Source organism: Heptranchias perlo, chromosome 39 (assembly GCF_035084215.1).
Source record: "Heptranchias perlo isolate sHepPer1 chromosome 39, sHepPer1.hap1, whole genome shotgun sequence".
Taxonomy (NCBI): Eukaryota; Metazoa; Chordata; class Chondrichthyes; order Hexanchiformes; family Hexanchidae; genus Heptranchias; species Heptranchias perlo.
Window position 1 is genome coordinate 12,447,548 of NC_090363.1, and position 23,627 is coordinate 12,471,174.

Here is a 23,627-nt window from a genome sequence, read left to right on the forward strand (position 1 = left end):
CATTTTTATGGCCTTGTATGGAGGATGATGGTGTTCTCAACCGTGTCAAAGTCTGAGGTCAGGTCGAGCAGGATGAGGAGGGATAGTTCACCACGGTCACAGTTACTTAGGATGTCATTTGTGACTTTGATAAGGGCCATTTCAGTGCTGTGGCAGAGGCGGAAACCTGATTGGAAGGATTCAAACATGGAGCTTCGGGAAGGATCGGCACATATTTGGGAGGCAACAACTTCAGGGACCTTGGAGTGGAAATGCAGGTTGGAGATGGTTGTTTCTTTCGACAGGTAGGCCAAGGTTGTTTGTTTGAGGAGGGGGGTGATGGCGGCAGATTTAAAGGAGAGTGGGTCAGTAAAATAGCCATTGATTTGCTTCAAATTCTGACACAAAAGAATCAGAGTTCACAGCGTGAGAGAAGTATAGAAATACACGTGAACCATAAATACAAAATCTTGGAGATGTGCCACAGGCCTGTTAACAACTGGAAGATAAACTCAGGTTAAAACTCTGCATGAGGATCCTCACATTAGACCTGGTGGCCACAGTTATTCCAGGAAATGGGACAGGGAAACCTCAACAATATCAGCTAACATGGGGGCTCGGAAGAGAAGTTGGGTAGTCAGCAGTTTGGTGGGAATAGGTTTGACGCAGCAGGAAGTGGGTTTCATGGTCAAGATAAGCTCGGAGACGGCATGAGGGGAGTTAGGAGAGAAACTGGAGAAAGATGGAAGTTCAAGGCTAGGGCAGGGAGGAACTTTGCAGTAAGTATGGCTTGGTGGGCTTAGGGAAGGGAGGGAAGCAGCAGATGCAGCTGAACCGATGGTCTCAATCTTAGAAATAGAGTACTGTTGCTGGAGTTGAGGGTGGAGGAGGCAGATGAATGAGGTTTAAAAATACCGTTTGCAGTGGAGAAGAGAAGCCGCGGGTTATGTTTGCATTCCAGGATGATCCTGGAAGAGTGAGCAGTTTTGATAGAGGAGAACAGGACCCGATAAAGCTTTGTGTGCTCCATCCAGGACTGGCAATGAATTGCTCAACCAATTGTCCACCATAAATATTCAAATCTGGATCCGATCGACTTAAGGGAGTGGAGATGGGGGCTGTACCAGGGGCAAGGACCAGGGTGATAGAGAGTAAATGTTTTAATGGGGGCAAGGGCATCAAATTTGGAGGTGCGTTTGTGATTAAGCAGATCGGTAGCCATTAGGTAAAGTGAAGATATTTTATATTGATCAAAATAACCATTCAGGGTACGACTATGGCCAACGGTCACTCAATCACCGACCATGTTGTGCTGGTGAAATTGTGTTAATCGCCCTGGCATCTGATTGAAAGGTGCTGCCGCGTGATAACCCATTTTATATTCCACTCCCAGCTTCGATATTTTATGTCATGAAGTCAATACGATTTACTCTATCACTCTATCACTCTCACAGCTTTTCGATATCATTTACATTTCAATTGTTAAATGCTAACGGACGGGTTCACCTTTTATTCCCCTTCTTCTCCATTTAACTTTTAATTTTGATGACTGAAGCAACGAAGCCTTCGCAGAATGAATTAAAGCATCGTGTTCGCAAGGGCAGAATGAAGCGGTCAGGATGATGTAATGAGGTAACAGGTTCAGAGCGGGTCATTAATTATCCTGAGAATGCCCAGTGGAGCCTCGATTTTCTCATTGCCTCACGAAGTGATCGTTTGGAAAATAAATGTGTTCTAATGTGTTTATTCCAGCGCGCGTGGCTGATACCGGGTTTTATGTAAAACCACTGTCTCCCTGTGGGACTGACTGGTGTATAAAACACCTCCTGTTTCAATGCATTGTCTTTGTGTCCAAACCAGACCCTTGCATCCACGATTGTCTCGCTCAGGCAGGAAATGGGAGGATCAGCAATTTTCTACGAATCAGTCATTTGCTATCCAATTCTTGCAATTATTGGTCTTCCCAGTAAGTAATAAATTAATGACGAAAGGTCATAGACCTGACACGTTAACTCTGCTTCTTTCTCCACAGATTCTGCGTCACTGAGTATTTTCGGCATTTTCTGATATTTTTCAGATTTCCAGGATCCGCAGCATTTTGCTTTTGAAGTAATAACAAGTATTTATTATTTGGACCATTGTTTAAATGCATTGTTGCTTTTAATACATGCTGTTTGCCTCCACATCTTTGTTCCTTGGTTGCCCATTTTATGGTAAGTTTAATGAATATAAATCTCTCACTTATTTACTTCAAAATGACAACTTTTGTGATATTATATCAGGCTCTCTAAACGTATACATCAAATGCAAGCTCTCCCCTTTGTTAAACGACTTGCAATCAGCAACCTGGAATGACTGTGGCCATCAGATCAAACGTGAAGGTTCTCATGCGGAGTTTTAAAATGAGTTTCTCTTCCACATGTTAACAGGCCTGGTGTGCATCTCCGAGATGCTGTATTTCTGATTCACGAGCATTCCTAAACTTTTGTCACGCAGTGAATTGACTTTGGGGGGAAATTTAACCCAACCCGACCGTCGGGAAACTGACATCGTCGGGTCTTACGCTGGTTTTATACCCCACCAGATTTTACCCTCCATTGACGTTAATGGGGTGTAAAACCGGCGTTTCACCGGATCCGTGGGTTAAAATTACCCGTTTTTTGTCAGAATTTGAAGTAAATCAATGGCTATTTTACTGAACTCTGTTCATTACCATCACAGGAGGACGCGGCTTCTCATCAGTAATGTGTCTCTCATAAGATCATTGACAAACTCTTGAAACTGTCACATTAAATCACGTGTGTCAAAGGAGGGGCCAATTTCGTTATTGGCACATACTTTATTCTCCAATGAGGTCAATTAAATCAGCAGAGTAGTGAGTGAACTTGGCATCGTCCAGATCTGGTTGTCTCAGGAACACACCCAGTGAGACTGGGAGGAATCCGATTCAGCAACAAGCCTCCTGTCTCACAGTTACGAAACATTCAATTCCAAAGCAGTGTGATTTTACATCGCTAATCTATTTCTTCGTTAATTCTCCTGTTTTCTTCCAATTTCTTACAGCGAACCTGATGTCAGTTGTGATCCTGTCCCGGGGAAAGTGCGGTCTCTCCAAAGGCATCACTCGTTACATGGCGGCCATGGCAGTAGCAGATCTAATGGTTTGCATGTTTAATGTAATTTTGCAAAACATATTTAGGTATCATTTTCTAGATTCATGGTTGAGCTACACTTACGTGTGTCGTTTTACTGCTTTTGTACAAGTATTTAGTATTCAACTCTCTGTCTGGTTCACAGTATCATTCACGTTTGACCGCTTCATATCGATTTGTTGTCAGAAACTAAAATTGAAATATTGCACCGAAAGAACTGCCTCTGTAGTTTTAACGATTGTGTGTATACTCAGCTTTTTGATGATTATTCCTGTTTATTTCCGTTATGAACCCTCCTCTATTATTGACGAAATGCCGTGGGGCTGCCGTACAGTAACAGGATATTATTCTTCATCCGCATGGGTCGCTTACACATGGATCAAAACTCTCTCAACCCCAATTCTCCCATTCCCTTTGTTATTGCTGTTAAATTCTCTCACTGCCAGGCACATCTTAGTGGCCAGTAGATCTCGCAGAGCCCTGAGGAGCCGAAACAATGGGGAGAACGGCAGTGATCCCGAGATGAAGAACCGAAGAACATCCATCATTCTGCTCTTCGCTATCTCGGGGAGTTTTATTGTGTTGTGGACGCCGATTACTGTAATAAACATCTGTGTCGGTGTGACGGAGACACTTAGTTTCAAAGGTTCAAACTCACTTTATTTGGCAATTAGAATCGCACTTCTGCTGATGTATTTGAGCTCCTGCACGAACACGTGTATTTATGCATTGACCCAGAGGAGATTCCGTGAGGAGATGAAGAATATTGTGAAATATCCATTTACTTTCATTGAGTTATTTAAATAATTAAAAGTTAATTACTCGCATTGTCCTGGTATCTAGGTTCGTTGTTGCTACTTGAAGTATTTGGCTGAGGCCAGGTATTGCACCCATTGGTTCTCATCCTCCCACAACACCAGTTGGCCACTTTCCTACCTCACAAGATGATGGTAGTTCCGCTGCTGTTCTAAAAGTCGCCATACAAATATCAGAAAACTAATCACACCGAATTCTCCAAACATATTGCTGATAGGATGTTATAATATAAACTTCACAACGTTTCACAATTGTTCATTTTTTGAGATGAAAGAACAGTGAGCGAATGTCCCCATCGGTCTGTACGTGTGAGGGCATCAGAGACTCATGGCGGATACTTCTTCTGTATCCAGTCTTGAAGGATGTCAGTTTGGTCCCTGTGTGTAAGGGGTTGGAAGTTATGCTACAGCTATACAAAGCTCTGGTTGAAGCGCACCTGGAGTACTTTGTACAGCTCTGAGCACCGCACGTTAGGAAAGATATATTGACCTTGGAGGGAGTGCAGCATCGGTTTACCAGAATGATACCTGGACGCCAAGGGTTAAATTAGGAGAGATTACACAAATTAGGGTTGTATTCACTGGAATTTAGAAAATTATGTTGTGAGTTGATCGAAGTTTTCAAGATATTAAGGGGAACTGATCAGGTAAATAGAGAGAAACTATTTCCGCAGGTCGGGGAGTCTAGGACTTGGGGATGCAGCCTAAAAATAGAGCCAGAACCTTCAGGAGTGAAGTTAGGAAACACTTCCACACCCAAAGGGTCGTAGAATTTGGAACTTTCTTCGGCAATCAGCGGTTGATGCCAGCTCTATTGTTAATTTTCAATCTGAGATTGATCTATTTTTGTTAATCAAAGGTAGTAAAGGATTTGGTGCTAAGGCGGTTATATGAAATGAGTTCACAGATCAGCCATGAATTCATTGAATGGCAGAATATGCTCGAGGGGTTAAATGGCCTACTCCTGTTTCTATGATCATATGTTCCTATGATATCAGAAACACAACAATATGAGATGTATTTCTTCAAAAAGTAAGGGACAGAAATGTCGTTTCTTTATGATAAGCTGCACACCGCTCTCCTGACTGGAGATTGATAGGCACAGGAAGTCACATCACTGGGTGTGGGGAATTATATAACAATTGGACCATATTGGAAAATAGCGGGCTCTTTTTATTTCATTTATTCTTAGAATGTGGTTATTCCTGGCTCGGCCTTCCTTTCTTGCCCATCCCTAGTTGCCCTGAGAACGTGATGACGGGTTTTCTTCCTTGAATTACCGTTAGTTTTTTGAAACAATTGTGTGGCTTGCGTGGCCACTTTAGAGGGTAGGAAAGAGACAACCAAGCACCTCTGGGCCAGAATGGATGGCTGATTTCCTTCCCTAAAGGACATCATTGAACCGATTGGGTTTATAAAAGTATCGGACTGCTGTATGATCACTTTTACTGGCTTTTATTTCCAGAGAAACAGAAATAAAATTCTCATAAAGCGATCGTGCAATTCACAGTCTCTGAATTACTAGCCCAGCAAAAAAACCAGTACATTACCATACCCATGACTTCAATATAATGCAGTGTGCAGCTGGCTCAATCCGCAAATCTGAGCCTTGTTTGGAAACGATCCGTACTAATTAAAAGTTCATGCTTTGATTTTTGGCGTCAGGAGCTCAACAATTCGCTCCAATGCTCAAGGATTAGGGAAGTGTAAATGTTGGGCGAGTTCCACTCTCCTGGTCAAATTTAAATGAACCCTCTGCGAAAGTATGCCTGTCTGGAAACTGGGAACAGCTTAGCTTGAATTAATCCTAGAGTGTATCACTTGTCAAGAATCACAGTGCATCCTCTCAGACACTGGAAAATCATACCCTCTGGACCATGTGGCAGGCTCAGCGGAAAACCTCCGTCAATGCTTACCTGTGAAATCCCTTACATTTTGCAGAAATACATATGATAATGCATTGCTTATGGTATCCGTGCACAGGGAAGCCAAGGTATTCCTCATCATCTCCTGATGTACTCCGGCATACAGACCAGTTGTAACTTCCCTGGTCTGCAGCTGATATTTTCACTCATGTGGAACAAAGGCAATCTTTCCGTTCTGTAGATGATCTCGTCACTCATAGGGACCAGATGGAATCTTCCAGTTATGTACCTGATGTCTTCACTCATAGGAACCAAAGGCAATTTTCTCAATGTGTCGATTATATATTTACTCATAGCAATGAAAGGGAATCTTCCCGTTGTGTAAATGATATCTTCACTCATAGGGACCTCTTGGAATCCTGCCATTGTGTATCTGACATCTTGACTCGTAGGGGAAAAAAAGGAATCTTCCCCTCTTTGTCAAGCACTGATGGGAATCTTCTCCATCTACGTTTTCATCTCAAAAATTAATAGTTTTAAGCTTTAAGTTACGCATGTGATCATCTAACGTTCACCAGATTGATGCATCTGGATGAAAGTGTCCAATATGTAACTTGTACTTCATTGTTTTTTCCCAGTCTACGTATGTTGTAAATCTATCTTAAGAATTGATCGCAACTCGGGGAATACAAAAATGTACTTCATTGCCCGCATGCCGGATTGATTACTTTTTCGCTCTGCTGAGCACATCTGAATCAAAATTGCAATGAATTTATTTGATTTTAAAATATTTTTACTTCGACAAATCTACAGAAATATCTTTCCATGCAATTTGATTTGATACAACTGTCCTGCTTAACGAGTCGAAGGTCATTTAATCAGGGCATGAGCTATCTTCGAAAGTCCAGGTATGCAAATGACATCAATCATGATGCAATGATTGGACGGTGATAAACTTAGACAAGAATCATTGGCGGATTAAAAGAGGAAAGTTGATTATATCGGCCTGCTATCAACAAAATGGTGGATATAATTGCATGATGAATGACAAAAGTAATTATTATGGGAAAGGAACGGAGTGATGCAGAGAACAGATTGTGAGGAGCTCCTCAGTCCTAAAAGACTCAGGGGATGGGCCATAAGCAACTGCGCAAGTAGAGGGACATAAGGGGAAATTTGACAGCAATAAGCCAATCGTTCATTTCAAATGTTATGATATTAGCTTGTTCAATTGTTCAAATATCATCCCTATTAATGGCTATGAATATTTGCAAATTAAATTACCAAAATGCTCACCAGGAGGAATCTGATGGTGTATAAAGGAGCCAATGAGGTCATCAGTAGAACTGTCTCACCGCAATCCATACTGGTGATCAGAGATTAGAAGAGAACTTTCATGTCGATGGATTAATTAAGATTTAAAAATTACCTCCTTAATTTTGGAAAGCACAGGGTTAAGTGCAATAGGCCTTTAGTTAGAAAGTCAGAGCAATCGACGTTCTTTGGGATAGAACGTTGACAAACAGCACTATAAGTAAAAAGGATATGAGGAATGAATGCAACCGACAGTGTGTAAACAGAACAACACGTGGCTGAGATCAGACACATGCATCCAGAGAACCATAGGAAGAATTCGCCCAGAATTAGAGATTTTGGAGTCAATGAAAGGCAGGATCCAACATACAGCTTTTTATAATCTTGACAACATTATATAAAGTGACCGTGAGAATGCCTTGAAGACATTTTAGGGAGGTTTCACAAAATGATTGGTATATTGATATCTGCCAATTTGGCTTTCACATGCTTAACACACATTCAAACATGTGTATGGGGCAGGAAATCAACAGAAGAGCAAGAGTAAACAATTCAGTCCCTCGAGCGCTTTCTGCTGTTCAATGGTTGATGGCTGAGATCATGGCTGATCTGTATCCTAACTCCATCCACCCGCCTTGGTTCCTGATCCTCAAATAACCTTGGCTAGCAAAACTGTTATCGATCTCAGATTTAAAATGATTCATTGAAGTCGCATCTGTTGCTTTTAGTGGGAGAGAGTTCCACATTGCTACCACTCTATGTGTGAAGAAATGTTTCCTAATTTCTCTCCTGAATGACATGGTTATGACTTTAAGGTTATGTCCGTTTGTCCTAGACTCACTAACCAGCGGAAAATTTTTCTCTCATCTACCCTGTCAAATCCTTTCAAAGACCCAAAAACGTCAATCAAATCACCCGTTAACCTTCGATATTCGAGGGACGACAAACCTGCTTTGTGTATTCTCACCACATAATCTAACTCTTGGAGCCCTGGTAACATTTCTTCTCTCAGAAGGTGGTGAACCTATGGATTTCTTTACCTCAGAAGGCTAAGTCACCGAATATATTTAAGAAAGAGCGAGATAGATTTCTAGACACAAAAGGCATCAAGGGGTATGGGGAGAAAGCGGGAATATGGTATTTAGAAAGAGGATCAGCCATGATCATGTTGAATGGTGGAGCAGTCTCTTAGGGCCGAATGGCCTAATCCTGCTCCTATTTTCTATGTTTCTATGTAACATTCTGGTGAATTTGCGCTGCACTCCTTCCAAGGCCAATATATCCTTTCGGAGGCGCAGTGCCCAGAACTGTACACAGTACTCCAGATGTAATCTAACCAGGGCTTTGGAAAGCTGCAGCAAACCTTCCTCCCCTTTATATTCTCGCCCTCTACTTATAAAGGCTCACATACCATTAGCCTTTTGATTATTTTTTGTACTAGACTGCTACATTTTTGTGAACTGTGTAGATGGACCATTAAATCTCGTTGAGCCTGCACTGTTCCTAGATTTTCACCATTTAAAAATACTCGGATCAATCCTTTTTTGGTCCAAAATGGATGTCTTCACACTTGCCTGAATTGAAATTTCAATAACTTCCCCACAACAAATGTTACACTAACAGATTTATAATTTTCTGGTACCTCGCTCTGATCTTTCTTCAATAATGGAGTTATATTTGCGGTATTCCAATCTAAAGACGCAATTCCAGAATCGCGAGAGCTTTTGAAGATTATGGATAAAGCATCTGCAATTTCCTCACCTACTTCCTTTAACATCCTGGGGTGGAAACCAGGTCCTGGGGATTTGTCAGTCTATACTGCCCTTATTATTTCTAAATCTGTTGTCTTGATTACATTAACGTCAGTGAGTTTCAGTCCTTGATTCATTAGTAGTTTCCATGGAATGTCAGGTATATTATCATTTTCCTCTACTGTGAATATTGACACAAAGTAATTATTAAGAATCTACCACTTCCTTATTTTGATATGCAATATTACCAGCGTCTGTTTTGATTACCGTATTTCTTCTAATATAATCGTAAACACCTTTTGTGTTAATCTTGGCATCCCTCGCAAGTTTCTTTTCGTATTCCGTTTTTGCAGATCTTATTATCTCTTTTGGTTTCCTTTGTTGTTCTTTATATCTCCCCCAGTCCCCTGGATCTAAACTATTCTTTGCACTATTTTATGTACTTTCGTTTAGTTTTATGTTATCTCTCATCTTTTTATTCTGCCATGACTGTTTTATTTAGTACGAAGAGCTCTTGCCCCTTTGGGGTATATACTGGTCCTGTATCAAGTTAAAATCTTTATTGAACACCGCCCACTCATCATCTGTAGTTTTACTCGATAACAGTTTGGATAAGTTTGCTTTCGTCAGTCTCTGTCTCACCGCTTTAAAGTTAGACATATCACAATCTTGAATCTTAGTAATTGTGCTACATTTCTCCCTAGGGAGTGAGTCATTCCTTTTTAGACACTGTGTACTGTACATCTACAGGACTGACACTGAGACATACATGTGCCATACCTTACCAGACGGAATGAGTCGTTCCCTAAAACCCGCTGTGTACTGTACATGTACAGGAGCTAACACTGAGACATACATATCCCACACACTACCAGACGGGAGTGAATCGTTCCCTTAAACCCGCTGTGTACATGTACAGGAGTTGATACTGAGACATACACGGGCCATACAGTACCAGACGCAAGTTAATTATGCCCTTGTACCCGCTGTACGCTATACGTGTAGAGCAGCTGACACTGAGACACACACACAGGCTGTACAGTACCAGAAGGGAGTGACTTATTCCCTTTTACCCGCTGTGTGCTGTCCATGTGCGGAAGCTGACACTGAGACGTACACGGGCCATACAGTCCCAGACGGGAGTGAACCATTCCCCTTTACTATGTAACGTGTTACATTGTGTGACATAGAATTTAGAGCAGAGAGACAATCCATTCGGACTTTCTCCGACATGAAGTTATCATGCTTCCCCCGAACTTCATTTATAGTATCCGCCTGAACGTCTCCATGTGGTAGCAAGTTCCATATTCAATCAACTCTGTGGGTAAAGAAGTTTCTCCTAAATTCTTTATTGCATTTATTAGTGACTATTTTATTTTTATGGCCCCTCGTTTTGGATTCCTCCACAACTGGTAACATCTTTTCTACGTCCACCCTCTCAAACACCTTCATAATTTTGAAGATCTCTATTCCGTCACCCATCAGCTTTCTCTTTTCTAGAGAAAAAAACTCCAGCCTGTTTGTTCTTTCTTGAAAGTTGTACCCTTTCAATTTTGATATCACCACGCAATTTTTTTCACCTTCTCCAGTGCTTCTATACCCTTTTGTAACATTGAGACCGCAGTGCTCGAAGTATGGTCTAACCAACGTTCTATAAAGGTTTAACATAACTTCTCTGCTTTTCAATTCTATTCGTTTAGAAATGAACGCCGTGTTTGTATTTTTATGGCCTTGTACGGAGGAGGATGGTGTGCTCAACCGTGTCAAAGTCTGAAATCAGGTCGAGAAGGATGAGGAGGGACGGTTCACCACGGTCACAGTCACATAGGATGTCATTTGTGACTTCAATAAGTTCCGTTTCAATCCTGTGGCAGGAGCGGAAACCTGATTGGAGGGGTTGAAACATGGAATAGGGGGAAAGATGGGCACGGATTTCGGGAGGTGACAACTTCAAGGACCTTGGAGTGGAAATGCAGGTTGGAGATTGTAGTTTGCAAGGACTGATGGGCGAAGGGGGTTTTTTGAGCAGGGGTGTGATGACGGAAAATTTAAAGGAGAGCGAGCCAGTATAACAGCCATTGATTTGCTTCAAATTCTGACAAAAACAGACACATAGTTCACAGCGTGAGAGAAGTTTAGGAATACGCGTGAGTCAGAAATACAAAATCTTGGAGATACTCAACAGGCCTGTTAACATCTGGAAGAGAAACTCAGGTTAAAACTCTGCATGAGGATCCTCACGTTAAACCTGATGGCCACAGTTATTCCAGGCAGCTTTGGACAGGGAAAGGTTCACAACATCAGCTAACATCGGGCTAGGAAGAGAAATTGTGTGGTCAGCAGTTTGATGGGAATAAGGTCGAGGTAGCAGGAGGTGGTCAAGATTAGCTCGCAGAGCGCATGAGGAGAGACAGGCGAGAAAAGAGAGAAACGTAGAAGTTCAAGGCTAGGGCAGGGAGGATGCTTGGGGTAAGTTTGGTTTGGTGGGCGAAGGGAAGGGAGGGAAGCGGCAGAGCCAGCTGAACGGATGGTCTCAATCTTAGGAACAACGAAGTCCATGAGCTCGTCACACTCGTTGTTGGAGATGACTGGAGAGGGGCAGTGGTGAGACGTTTAAGAAGACCGTTTGCAGTGGAGAAAAGAAGCCGGGGTTTATGTTTTCATTCCAGGATGATCCTGGAATAGTGAACAATTTTGACAGAGGTGAACAGGAACCGATAAAGCTTTATATGATCCAGCCGGATCTGGCAATGAATTGATAAACCAGTTGTCGGCCATAAATTTTCAAGTCAGGGTCCCTTGGACTTAAGGGAGTGGAGATGGGAGCTGTGCCAAGGGCAAGGACCAGTGTGAGAGGGAGTAATGGTTTTAATGGAGCAAGGGCAATAAAGTTGGAGGTGCGGGTGTGATTGAGCATATCGGTAGCCATTAGGTACAGAGCAGATATTTTATATTGATCAAAATAGCCATTCAGGGTACGACTGTGACCAACGGTCACTCAATCGCCGACCATGTTGCGCTGGTGAAATTGTGTTCGTCGTACTGGCACCTGATTGAACGGTGCAGCCGGGTGGTGACCCATTTTATATTCCATTCCCAGCTTCGATATTGTCTGTCATGAAGTCAATGCGATTTAATCTATCATTCTATCACTCTCACAGCTTTTTGATATCATTTACACTTTGACACTTAAGTGCTAACGGACGGGTTCACATTTTGTTCCTTTCTCCTCCATTTCACTTTTAATTTTTATAACTGGAAAAACGAAGCGTTCGCAGAATTAATTAAAGCATCCTGTCACCAAGAGCAAAATAAGGTCATCAAGAAACTGCTTTGAGGTGAGAGTTTCAGAGTGAGGGGTTACTTAGCCTCAGAGTGCCCAGTGGAGCCTCGATTTTCGCACTGCCTCATCAAATGATGGTGGAGCGCACTTTAATCATTGATTTGGAAAATAAATATGTTCTAATGTGTTTGTTCGAAGACCCGTGGCTAATACCAGCTCTTATGTCAAACCATTGTCTCCCTGTGGGACTGGCGGTTGTATAAAACAGCTCCTGCTTCAATTCATTGTCTTCGTGTTCAAACCACACCCTTGCTTCCACGATTGTCCGGTTTAGGCAGGAAATGGGACGTGCAGCAATTTTCTACGAATCAGTCATTTTTGCTATCCTATTCTTGCAATTATTGGTCTTGCCAGTAAGCAATAAATTAATGACGAAAGGTCATCGACCTGAAACGTTAATTCTGCTTCTTTCTCCACAGATGCTGCCTCACTGAGTATTTCCACCATTTTCTGCTTTTATTTCAGAGTTCCAGAATCCGCAGTATTCTGCTCTTGCAGTAATAACAAGCATTTATTATGTGGACCATTTTTTAAATGCATTGTTGCTTTCACAATGTGCTGTTTGCCTCCATCTCTTTCTTCCTTGGTTGCCCATTTTATGGTAAGTTTATTGAATAGAAAGCTCTCACTTTCCCTTACTTCCTGTTAAAGGCTCTCTAAATTCATACATCAAATGTAAGTTCTCCCCTTTGTTAAACGCCTTGCAATCAGCTACCTGGAATAACAGTGGTACTCAGGTTTATCGTGAGGATCCTTATGCGGAGTTTTAACCAGAGTTTATCTTCCAAATGTCAACAGGCCGGTTGCGCATCTCCAAGATTCTTTATTTCTGTCTCACGCGTATTCCTAAACTTCTCCCTCGCTGTGAATTGACTTGGGGGCGAATTGACCCTAACTTGACTGTCGAGAATCTGACGGGATCGTGTGCAACGCTGGTTTAATACCCCACCAGATTTTATCTAATATTCAACTCAAAGGGTTCTAAAACCGGAGTTTCACGCCATACTTGGGTTAAAATTACCCCTTCTGTCGGATAATTTGAAGGAAATCAATGGCTATTTCACTGAACTCTCTTCATCACCTGCTCTGGATGAAAAGGCTTCTCCTCAGTGATGTGCCTCCGAAAAGATCATTGACAAAATCGAGAAGCTATCACAGGAAATCACGTGTGTCAAAGGAGGGGCCAATTTCCAGCAATTCGTATGCTGCACATATTTTATTTTCGACTGGGATCACTTAATTTAGCAGATAGTAGCGAGTGAATTTGGCACCGTCCTGATCTGGTTGTCTCAGTACAGCACCCGGTGAGACTGGGAGGAATCCGTTTCAGTAACAAGCCTCCTTTCTCACAAATACCAAACAGCCAATTCCAAAGGAATGTGCTTTTATATCCTGTTTTTTTTTCAATTTATTTCAGCAAACCTGATGTCAGTTGTGATCCTATCCCGGGGAAAGTGCGGTCTCTCCAAAGGAATCACTCGTTACATGGCGGCCATGGCAGTAGCAGATCTAATGGTTTGCATGTTTAATGTAATATTACGAAATATCTTCAGGTATCATTTTCTAAATTCATGGTTGAGCTACACTTACGTGTGCCGTTTTACTGCTTTTATACAAGTATTTAGCAGCCAGCTCTCTGTCTGGTTCACAGTTTCATTCACCTTTGACCGCTTCATATCCATTTGTTGCCAGAAACTAAAATTGAAATATTGCACCGAAAGAACTGCCAGTGTAGTTTTAACGACCATATGTGTGGTCAGCTTTTTGATGAATATTCCTGTTTATTTCCGATTTGAGCCATACTATATGGTTGATCATATACAGTGGGGCTGCCGTACAGTTACAGGGTATTTTTCTTCACCGGCATGGGCAGCTTACAAATGGATTAGCACTCTCTCATCCCCAATTCTCCCATTCCCTTTGTTATTGCTGTTAAATTATCTCACTGCCAGGCACATCTTAGTGGCCAGTAGATCTCGCAGAGCCCTGAAGAGCCGCAACAATGGGGAGAACAGCAGTGATCCCGAGATGAATAACCGAAGAACATCCATCATTCCGCTCTTCGCTATCTCGGGGAGTTTTATTGTGTTGTGGACGCCGATTACTGTAATAAACATCTGTGTCGGTGTGACGGAGACACCTACTTTCAAAGGTTCAAACTCACTTTATTTGGCAATTAGAATCACACTTCTGCTGATGTATTTGAGCTCCTGCACGAACACGTGCATTTATGCATTGACCCAGAGGAGATTCCGAGAGGAAATGAAGAATATGCTGAAATATCCGGTTACTCTCATTATTAAGTTACTTAAATAATTAAATTTTATTTACTCGCATTTTCCTGGTACCTAGGTTCGTTGTTGCTACTTGAAGTGTTCGGCTGAGGCCAGGTTTTGCACACAGTGGTTCTCATCCTCCCACAACACCAGTTGCCCATTTTCCGAACACAAAAGGAGATGATAGTTCAGCTGCTGTTCAAAAACTCGCCATACCGATTTGAGAAAACGAATCGCACCGATGTCTATAAACATATTACTGATAGAATGTTTTGCGGTATCTAAAACTTCACAACGTTTCACAATGGATCATCTTTTGAGATGAAAGGACAGAGAGCGAAGGTCCCCATCGGTTCTTGACAAATTGCGGGAGATTCCCTTTGGCTCCTATGAGTGAAGATATCAGATACTCACAGTGAAGATTCCATCTGGTCTGCACATGTGAGGCATCAGTGACTCATCGGGGATATTTCTTCTGCATCCAATCCGTAAGGATATCAGTGTGATCCCCATGTGTAACGGTTTGGAATTTATGCTACAGCTATACAAACATCGAAACTTATAGAAACATAGAAAATAGGAGCAGGAGTAGGCCATTCGGCCCTTCAAGTCTGCTCTGCCATTCAATATAATCAATGCTGATCCTCCATCTCAATACCATATTCCTGCTCTCTCCCCATACCCCTCGATGCCTTTTGTGTGTAGAAATCTATCCAGCTCCTTCTTAAATATATTCAGTGACTTGGCCACCACAGCCTTCTGTGGTTAAGAATTCCACAGATTTCCCACCCTCTGAGTGAAGAAATTTCTGCTCATCTCAGTCCTAAATGTCCTACCTCATATCCTGAGACTGTGACCCCTCGTTCTGGACAACCCAGCCAGGGGAAACAGCCTCCCTGAATCCAGTCTTTCTAGCCCTGTCAGAGTTTTATATGTTTCAATGAAATCCCCTCTCATTCTTCTCAACTCGAGTGAATACAAGTCCAGTCAATCCAATCTCTCCTCATATGACAGTCCTGCCATCCCAGGAATCATCCTGGAGAACCTTCGCTGCATTCCCTCTATGGCATGTATATCCTTTCTTAGGTAAGGAGACCCAAACTGCACACAATACTCCAGATGTGGTCTCACCAAAGCCCTGTATAACTGCAGTAAGACATATTTGCTCCTGCACTCAAATCCTCTTGCAATGAAGGCCAACAGACCATTTGCCTTCCTAACTGCTTGCTGCACCTGCATGATTGCTTTCAGTGACTAGTGTACAAGGACACCCAGGTCCCTTTGTACATTAACATTTCCCAATTCATCACCATTTAAATAATACTTTGCCTTACTGTTTTTTCTTCCGAAGTGGATACTTTACATTTATCCACATAATGATGCATTTACCATGGATTTGCCCACTCACTCAACTTACCTAAATCGCCTTGAGGTCTCTTTGCATCCTCCTCAAAACTCACGATCCCACCTAGTTTTGTGTCGTCAGCAAACTTGGAAATATTACATTTGGTTCGCTCATTGATATATATATTGTGACTAGCTGAGGCCCAAGCACCGATCCCTGCAGTACCCCACTAGTCAACCTTTGTCAAGCACTGATGGGAATCTTCTCCAGCTGCGTTTTCATCTCAAAAATGAACAATTGTGAAAAATATTAAGGATTAAGTTATGCATGTGATCATCTAACGTTCACCAGATTGAAGCATCTGGATGAAAGTGTCCAACATGTCACTTGCACTTCAATGTTTTCCCCCAGTCTACATATATTGTAAATCTAACTTCAGAATTGATCGCAACTGGGGCAATTCAAAAATCTAATTCATTGCCCGCATGCCTGATTGATTACTTTTTCGCTCTGCTGAGCAGATCTGAATCCAAATTACAATGAATTGACCTGATTTTAAAATATTTTAGTCAGCCAAATCTACAGAAATACTTTTCCATGCATTTTGATTTGATACAACTGTCCTGCTTAACGTGTCGAAGGCCATTTTATCAGGGCATGAGCAATCTTCGAAGGGGCTGATGTGCAAATGACGTCATTCAGGATGAAATGGTCAGTTGATGATAAACTTAGGCAAGAAACGTTGGTGGCTTAAAAGAGAAAAGTTGATTATATCGGTCTGCTATGAACAAAATCATGGATAAGATTGCATGATGAATGATAGATGTAATTATTTTGGGAAAGGAACGGGGTGTTGCAGAGAACAGATTGTGGGGAGGTCCTCGGTTGAAAATAAAAGAATCAGGCGATGGGCCATGAGCAACTGCGCAGGTAGAGGGTCATATCCGGATGTTTGTCAGCAATCAGCCAATCTTTCATTTAAAATCTTATGATATTAGCTTGTTTAGTTGTTAAAATGTCAAAACTCTGTCAATGGCGTTGACTATCAGGAATTGAAATTACCAAAATACTCACCAGTAGGAATCTGATGGTGCATCGGAATACATCGAGGGCATCGGTATAACTGCCTCACCGAACTCCATGCTGGTGTTCAAAGAATAGAAGAGATCTTTCATGTCGATGAAGTAATTAAGATTTGAAAATTACCTCCTTAATTTTGGAAAACACAGGGTTAAGTGCTTAACCTTGGCCTTTAGTTAGAAAGTCAGAGCTATCGACGTTCTTTGGGATAGAATGTTGACAAACAGCTCTTTAAATAACAGGGATGTTGGGAATGAATGCAACCGACAGTGTGTGAACAGAACAACACGTGGCTGAGATCAGACACGTTCATCTGGAGAAGCAGAGGACGAATTCTACCAGAATTAGATTTTTTTGGAGTCAATGAAAGGCAGGATCCAACATACAGTTTATTATAATCTTGACAACATTACATAAATTGGCCGTGAGAAAGCCTTGAACATATTTTAATGAAGTTTCATTATACGGTTGGTATTTTGATATATTCCAATTTGGCTTTCAAAAGCTTAACACACATTAAAACATGTGCATGAGACAGGAAATCAACGTCGGAACAGGAATGTGTCATTCAGTCCTTCGAGCCTTTTCCGCTATTCAATGAGGTCATGACTTATCTGTATCCTAATTTCATCCACCCGCCTTGGCTACATCTCCTTAAAAAACCTTGGCTAGAGAAACTGTCAACGTTCTCAGATTTAGAGTTATTAATTGAATTTACATCTATTGCTTTTTGTGGAAGAGAGTTCCACATTGAGAATCTATGTGTGAAGAAAGATTTCCTAACTTCTCTCCTGAAAGGCCTTGCTCTGAATTTCAGGTTATAGTCCTTTGTCCTAGAATCCACAATCAGCAGACAAACATTCTCTCCATCTACCCGATCAATTCCTTTCAAAATCCTAAAAACGTCAATCAAATCACCCGTTAACCTTCTATATTCGAGGGACTACAAGCCTGGTTTGTGTATTCTCACCTCATAATCTAATACTTGGATCCCTGATAACATTCACGTGAATTTGCGCTGCACTCCTTCCAAGACCAATATATCCAAGGAAGGTGCTCGCAACAATTACAGTTTTGCATCTGTCGTGTATTTGCAGCAGATGCTGTTTAACTTTAGTTCTTTAATGTAGTCGCTGGAAAGAGAGTGCTGTTCCTGGGGAGGCTGGGGTACATGGGCACATGCGTAGTAGGAGATAGGCGGTGAGGGTACCTGGGGTCCTTGGGCAACAGTGTGAAGGGAAGACAGGCTGCGAGGTGTCCCTGGGTTGCTTGTGCCACAGAGAAGGGGAAGACAGGTGTTGAGTGAGCCCTGGGGTGCTTGGGCCGCAGGGGGAACGGGAAACAGGCTGCACGGGTCCTTGGATTATATTATGTGAACAGTGACACCGATACACAAATACATTGAACAGTCAGCAACACATGTCCCCATGTGACACATTTTTAATATCAAATCAAATCAAAAATTCCTAGGTATGACAGAGACTTTACGTCAATCATTCCCTTTTACTCACGGTGTAAGTACATGTACAGGAGCTGAAACTGAGACACACGTGTGACATTAAAGTATCAGACGGGAGTGAATCGTTCCCTTAAACCCGCTGTGTACTGTACATGTACAGGAGCTGAAACTGAGACACATATTGGCATACAGTCCCAGACGGGAGTGAATCGTTCCCTTGTACCCGCCGTGCGCTGTACACGTAGATGAGCTGACACTGAGACACACACAGGTCGTACAGTTCCAGACGGGAGTGAATTATTCCCTTTCATCCGCTGTGTGCTGTCCAAGTACAAAACCTGAAACTGAGACACACATACGAGGCATACAGTCCCAGACGAGAGTGAATCATTCCCATTTACTGGGTGTGGTATTACATAGATTTACAAAGAATTTACAGCAGAGCAACAGGCCATTCGGCCCAACTGGTCTGTGCTCGTTTTTATACTCCACACAAGCCTCGTTCCACTTTATTTTATCTAAAGCTATCTGCATGTCCTCTATCACTTTCTCCGACATGTACTTATCATGCTTTCCCTTAACTACATTTCTACTATTCGCCTGACCTGCTCCATGTGGTAGCAAGTTCCACATTCTAACAACTCTGTGGGTAAAGAAGTTTCTCCTGAATTCTTTTTTGGATTTATTGAGAGCTATCTTATTTTTATGGCCACTCGTTTTGGATTCCTCCATTATTGGTAACATCTTCTCTACATCTTCCCTCTCAAACACCTTCATAATTATGAAGACCTCGATTAGGTCACCGCTCAGCCATATGTTTTCTGGAGAAAAGATCTCCAGCCTGTTTGGTTTTTCCAGATATTTGTACACTCTCAATTTTGATATCATCCTTGTAAACCTTTTTTTAACCTTTTCCAGTGCCTCTATACTCTTTTGCAACATGGAGACTGGAGCTGTAGGCAGTACTCCAAGTGTGGTCCAACCAACATTCTATATAAGTTTAACATAACTTCTCTGCTTTTCAATTCTATTCATTTAGAAATGAACCCCTGTGCTTTGTTTGCATCTTTATGGCCTTTTATGGAGGAGGATGGTGTTCTCAACCGTGTCGAAGTCTGAGGTGAGGTCGAGCAGGATGAGGAGGGATATTTCACCACGGTCACAGTCACATACGATGTCATTTGTGACTTTGATAAGGGCCGTTTCAGTGCTGTGGCAGAGGCGGAAACCTGATTGGAAGGATTCAAACATGGAGTTGGGGGAAAGATGGGCACATATTTGGGAGGCGTTAACAACTTCAAGGACCTTGGAGTGGAATTGCAGCTTGGTGATAGTTGTTTGCGATGACAGGTGGGCCAAGGTTGTTTGCTTGATCAGGGGTGTGATGACGGCAGATTTAAAGGAGAGCGGATCAGTAAAATAGCCATTGATTTGCTTCAAATTCTGACACAAAGCAAACAGAGTTCACAGCGTGAGAGAAGTTCAGAAATACACGTGAGTCAGAAATACAAAATCTTGGCCATGTGCAACAGGCCTGTTAACATCTGGAAGAAAAACTAAGGTTGAAACTCCGCATGAGGGGCCTCACATTAGACCTGGTGGCCACAGTTATTCCAGGAAATGGAACAGGGAAACCTTAACAATATCAGCTAACATGGGGGCTCGGAAGAGAAGTTGGGTGGTCAGCAGTTTGGTGAGAATAGGTTTGACGCAGCAGGAAGTGGGTTTCATGGTCAAGATAAGCTTGGAGAGGGCATGAGGGGAGTTAGGAGAGAAACTGGAGAAAGATGGAAGTTCAAGGCTAAGGCAAGGAGGAATGTTGGGGTAAGTTTGGCTCGGTGGGCTTCGGGAAGTGAGGGAAGCGGCAGAGGCAGCTGACCTGATGGCCTCAATCTTAGAAATAGAGTACTGTTGTTGGAGGTGAGATTAGTGGGGTAAGACAAAGAGTTTAAAAGACGGTTTGTAGTGGAGAAGAGACGCCGGGGTTATGTTTGCATTCCAGAATGATCCTGGAATAGTGAGCAATTTTGGCAGAGGAGACCATGACCCGATAAAGCTTTATGTGCTCCAACCAGACCTGGCAATGAATTGCTAAACCAGTTGTCTGCCATAAATGTTCAAATCTGGGTCCGTTCGACTTAAGGGAGTGAAGATGGGGGCTGTACAGGGCAAGGACCAGGGTGAGAGAGAGTAATGGTTTTAATGGAGGCAAGGACATCAAAGTTGGAGGTGCGTTTGTGATTGAGCTGATCGGTAGCCATTAGGTACAGTGCAGATATGTTATATTGATCAAAACAACCATTCAGGGTATAACAGTGACAATGGTCACTCAATCGCCGACCATGTTATGCTGGTGAAATTGTGTTAATCGCCCTGACACCTAATTGAACGGTGCTGCCGGGTGATGACCCATTTTATATTCCATTCCCAGATTCGATACTGCATGTCATGAAGTCAATACGATTTACTCTATCACTCTTTCACTCTCACAGCTTTTTGATATCATTTACACTTTGACTGTTAAGTGCTAACGGACGGGTTCACATTTAATTCCCCTTCTTCTCCATTTAACTTTTAGTTTTTATGACTGAAGAAACGAAGCCTTCGCAGAATGAATTAAAGCATCGTGTTCCGAAGAGCAGAATAACGCGATCAAGATGATGTAATGAGGTAACAGGTTCAGAGCGGGGCATTCATAAGCCTGAGAATGCCCATTGGAGCCTCGATTTACTCACTGCCTCATTAAGTGATCGTTTGGAAAATAAATATGTTCTAATGTGTTTGTTCCAGCGCGCGTGGCTGATACCGGGTTTAATGTAAAACCACTGTCTCCCTATGGGACTGACTGGTGTATAAAACACCTCCTGTTTCAATGCATTGTCTTTGTGTCGAAACCAGACCCTTGCTTCCACGATTGTCTCGCTTCGGCAGGAAATGGGAGGATCAGCAATTTTCTACGAATCAGTCATTTGCTATCCAATTCTTGCAATTATTGGTCTTCCCAGTAAGTAATAAATTAATGACGAAAGGTCATCGACCTGAAACGTTAATTCTGCTTCTTCACCACAGATGCTGCCTCACAGGGTATTTTCGGCATTTTCTGATGTTTTTCAGATTTCTAGGATCCGCAGTATTTTGCTTTTGAAGTAATAACAAGCATTTATTTTTTGAACCATTGTTTAAATGCATTGTTGCTTTTAATACATGCTGTTTGTCGCCACATCTTTTGTTCCTTGGTTGCCCATTTTGTGGTAAGCTTATTGAATAGAAATCTCACTTCTTATTTACTTCAAAATGACAACTTTTGTGATATTATATCAGGCTGTCTAAATTTATACATCAAATGCAAGTTCATCCATTTGTTAAACGACGTGTAATCAGCCACCTGGAGTAACTGTGGCCATCAGGTCGAACGCGAGGATCCTGATGCGGAGTTTTAAATTGAGTTTCTCTTCCAGATGTTAACAGGCCTGGTGTGCATTTCCAAGATGCTGTATTTCTGACTCACGAGCATTCCTAAACTTTCGTCACGCTGTGACTTGACTTTGGAGGCAAATTTAACCCAACCCGACCGTCGGGAAACTGACGGGATCGGGTGTTACGCTGGTTTTATACCCCACCAGATTTCACCCTCCATTGAAGTTAATGGGGTGTAAAACCGCCGTTTCACCCGATCCGTGGGTTAAAATTACCCCTTTTCTTTCAGAATTTGAAGTAAATCAATGGCTATTTTACTGAACTCTGTTCATTACCCTCAGAGGAGGACGCGGCTTCTCATCAGTAATGTGAAACTGTCACATTAAATCACGTGTGACAAAGGAGGAGCCAATTTCGTTATTGGCGCATACTTTATTCTCGAATCAGGTCAGTTAAATCAACACAATAGAGAGTGAACTTGGCACAACCCTGTTCTGGTTGTCTCAGTAACCCACCCAGTGAGACTCGGAGGACTCCGTTTCAGTAACAAGCCTCCTGTCTCACAGCGACGAAACATTAAATTACAAGGAAGTGTGATTTTATATGGCTGATCTACTTCCTCGTTAATTCTCCTGGTTTTTCCAATTTCTTACAGCGAACCTGATGTCAGTTGTGATCCTGTCCCGGGGAAAGTGCGGTCTCGCCAAAGGAATCACTCGTTACATGGCGGCCATGGCAGTAGCAGATCTAATGGTTTGCATGTTTAATATAATTTTGCAAAATATCTTGAGGTATCATTTTCCAGATTCATGGTTGAGCTACACTTACGTGTGCCGTTTTACTGCTTTTATGCAAGTATTTAGTAGCCAGCTCTCTGTCTGGTTCACAGTATCATTCACGTTTGACCGCTTCATATCGATTTGTTGTCAGAAACTAAAATTAAAATATTGCACCGAAAGAACTGCCAGTGTCGTTTTAATGATCGTGTGTGCGCTCAGCTTTTTGATGAATATTCCTGTTTATTTCCGTTACGAGCCCGACTCTATTATTGACGATATACCGTGGGGCTGCCGTACAGTAACAGGATATTATTCTTCACCGGCATGGGTAGCTTACAAATGGATTAGCACTCTCTCATCCCCAATTCTCCCATTCCCTTTGTTATTGCTGTTAAATTCTCTCACTGCCAGGCACATCTTAGTGGCCAGTAGATCTCGCAGAGCCCTGAAGAGCCGAAACAACGGGGAGAACAGCAGTGATCCCGAGATGAAGAATCGAAGAACATCCATCATTCTGCTCTTCGCTATCTCGGGGAGTTTTATTGTGTTGTGGACGCCGATTACTGTAATAAACATCTGTGTCGGTGTGACGGAGACACCTACTTTCAAAGGTTCAAACTCACTTTATTTGGCAATTAGAATCACACTTCTGTTGATGTATTTGAGCTCCTGCACGAACACGTGCATTTATGCACTGGCCCAGAGGAGATTCCGTGAGGAGATGAAGAATATGCTGAAATATCCGGTTACTCTCATTATTAAGTTATTTAAATAATTAAATTTCAATTACTCGCATTTTCCTGGCATCTAGGTTCGTTGTTGCTAATTGTAGTGTTCGACTGAGGCCACATTTTCCACCCATCAGTTCTCACCCTTCCTCAACACCAGTTGTCCCATTTTTCTACCTCACAAGGAGTTGGTAGTTCCGCTGCTGCTCTCAAACTCACAATAGCGATATCACAAAACGAATCACATCGAATCCTCCAAACGTGTTGCTGATAGAATGGTTTATAATAACTTAAACTTCACAAGGTTTCACAATGGTTCATTTT

General features: G+C 42.2%; 3 protein-coding genes across 3 annotated transcripts; all 3 read left to right on the top strand.

Moving 5' to 3' along the window:
* Nucleotides 1-3,080: 3,080 nt before the first annotated feature.
* LOC137305013 (melatonin receptor type 1B-like) lies at nt 3,081-3,938 on the top strand. Its single transcript, XM_067973782.1, has one exon. It carries the CDS (start codon nt 3,111-3,113, stop codon nt 3,936-3,938), a length of 828 nt encoding a protein of 275 aa, XP_067829883.1. The 5' UTR covers nt 3,081-3,110.
* A 9,736-nt stretch (nt 3,939-13,674) lies between these two features.
* On the top strand, nt 13,675-14,535 carry LOC137305020 (C5a anaphylatoxin chemotactic receptor 1-like). Its single transcript, XM_067973788.1, has one exon. It carries the CDS (start codon nt 13,705-13,707, stop codon nt 14,533-14,535), a length of 831 nt encoding a protein of 276 aa, XP_067829889.1. The 5' UTR covers nt 13,675-13,704.
* Nucleotides 14,536-22,489: 7,954 nt separating this feature from the next.
* LOC137305024 (cephalotocin receptor 2-like) lies at nt 22,490-23,350 on the top strand. Its single transcript, XM_067973792.1, has one exon. The coding sequence runs from the start codon at nt 22,520-22,522 to the stop codon at nt 23,348-23,350; it is 831 nt and encodes a 276-aa protein (XP_067829893.1). The 5' UTR covers nt 22,490-22,519.
* Nucleotides 23,351-23,627: the final 277 nt, after the last annotated feature.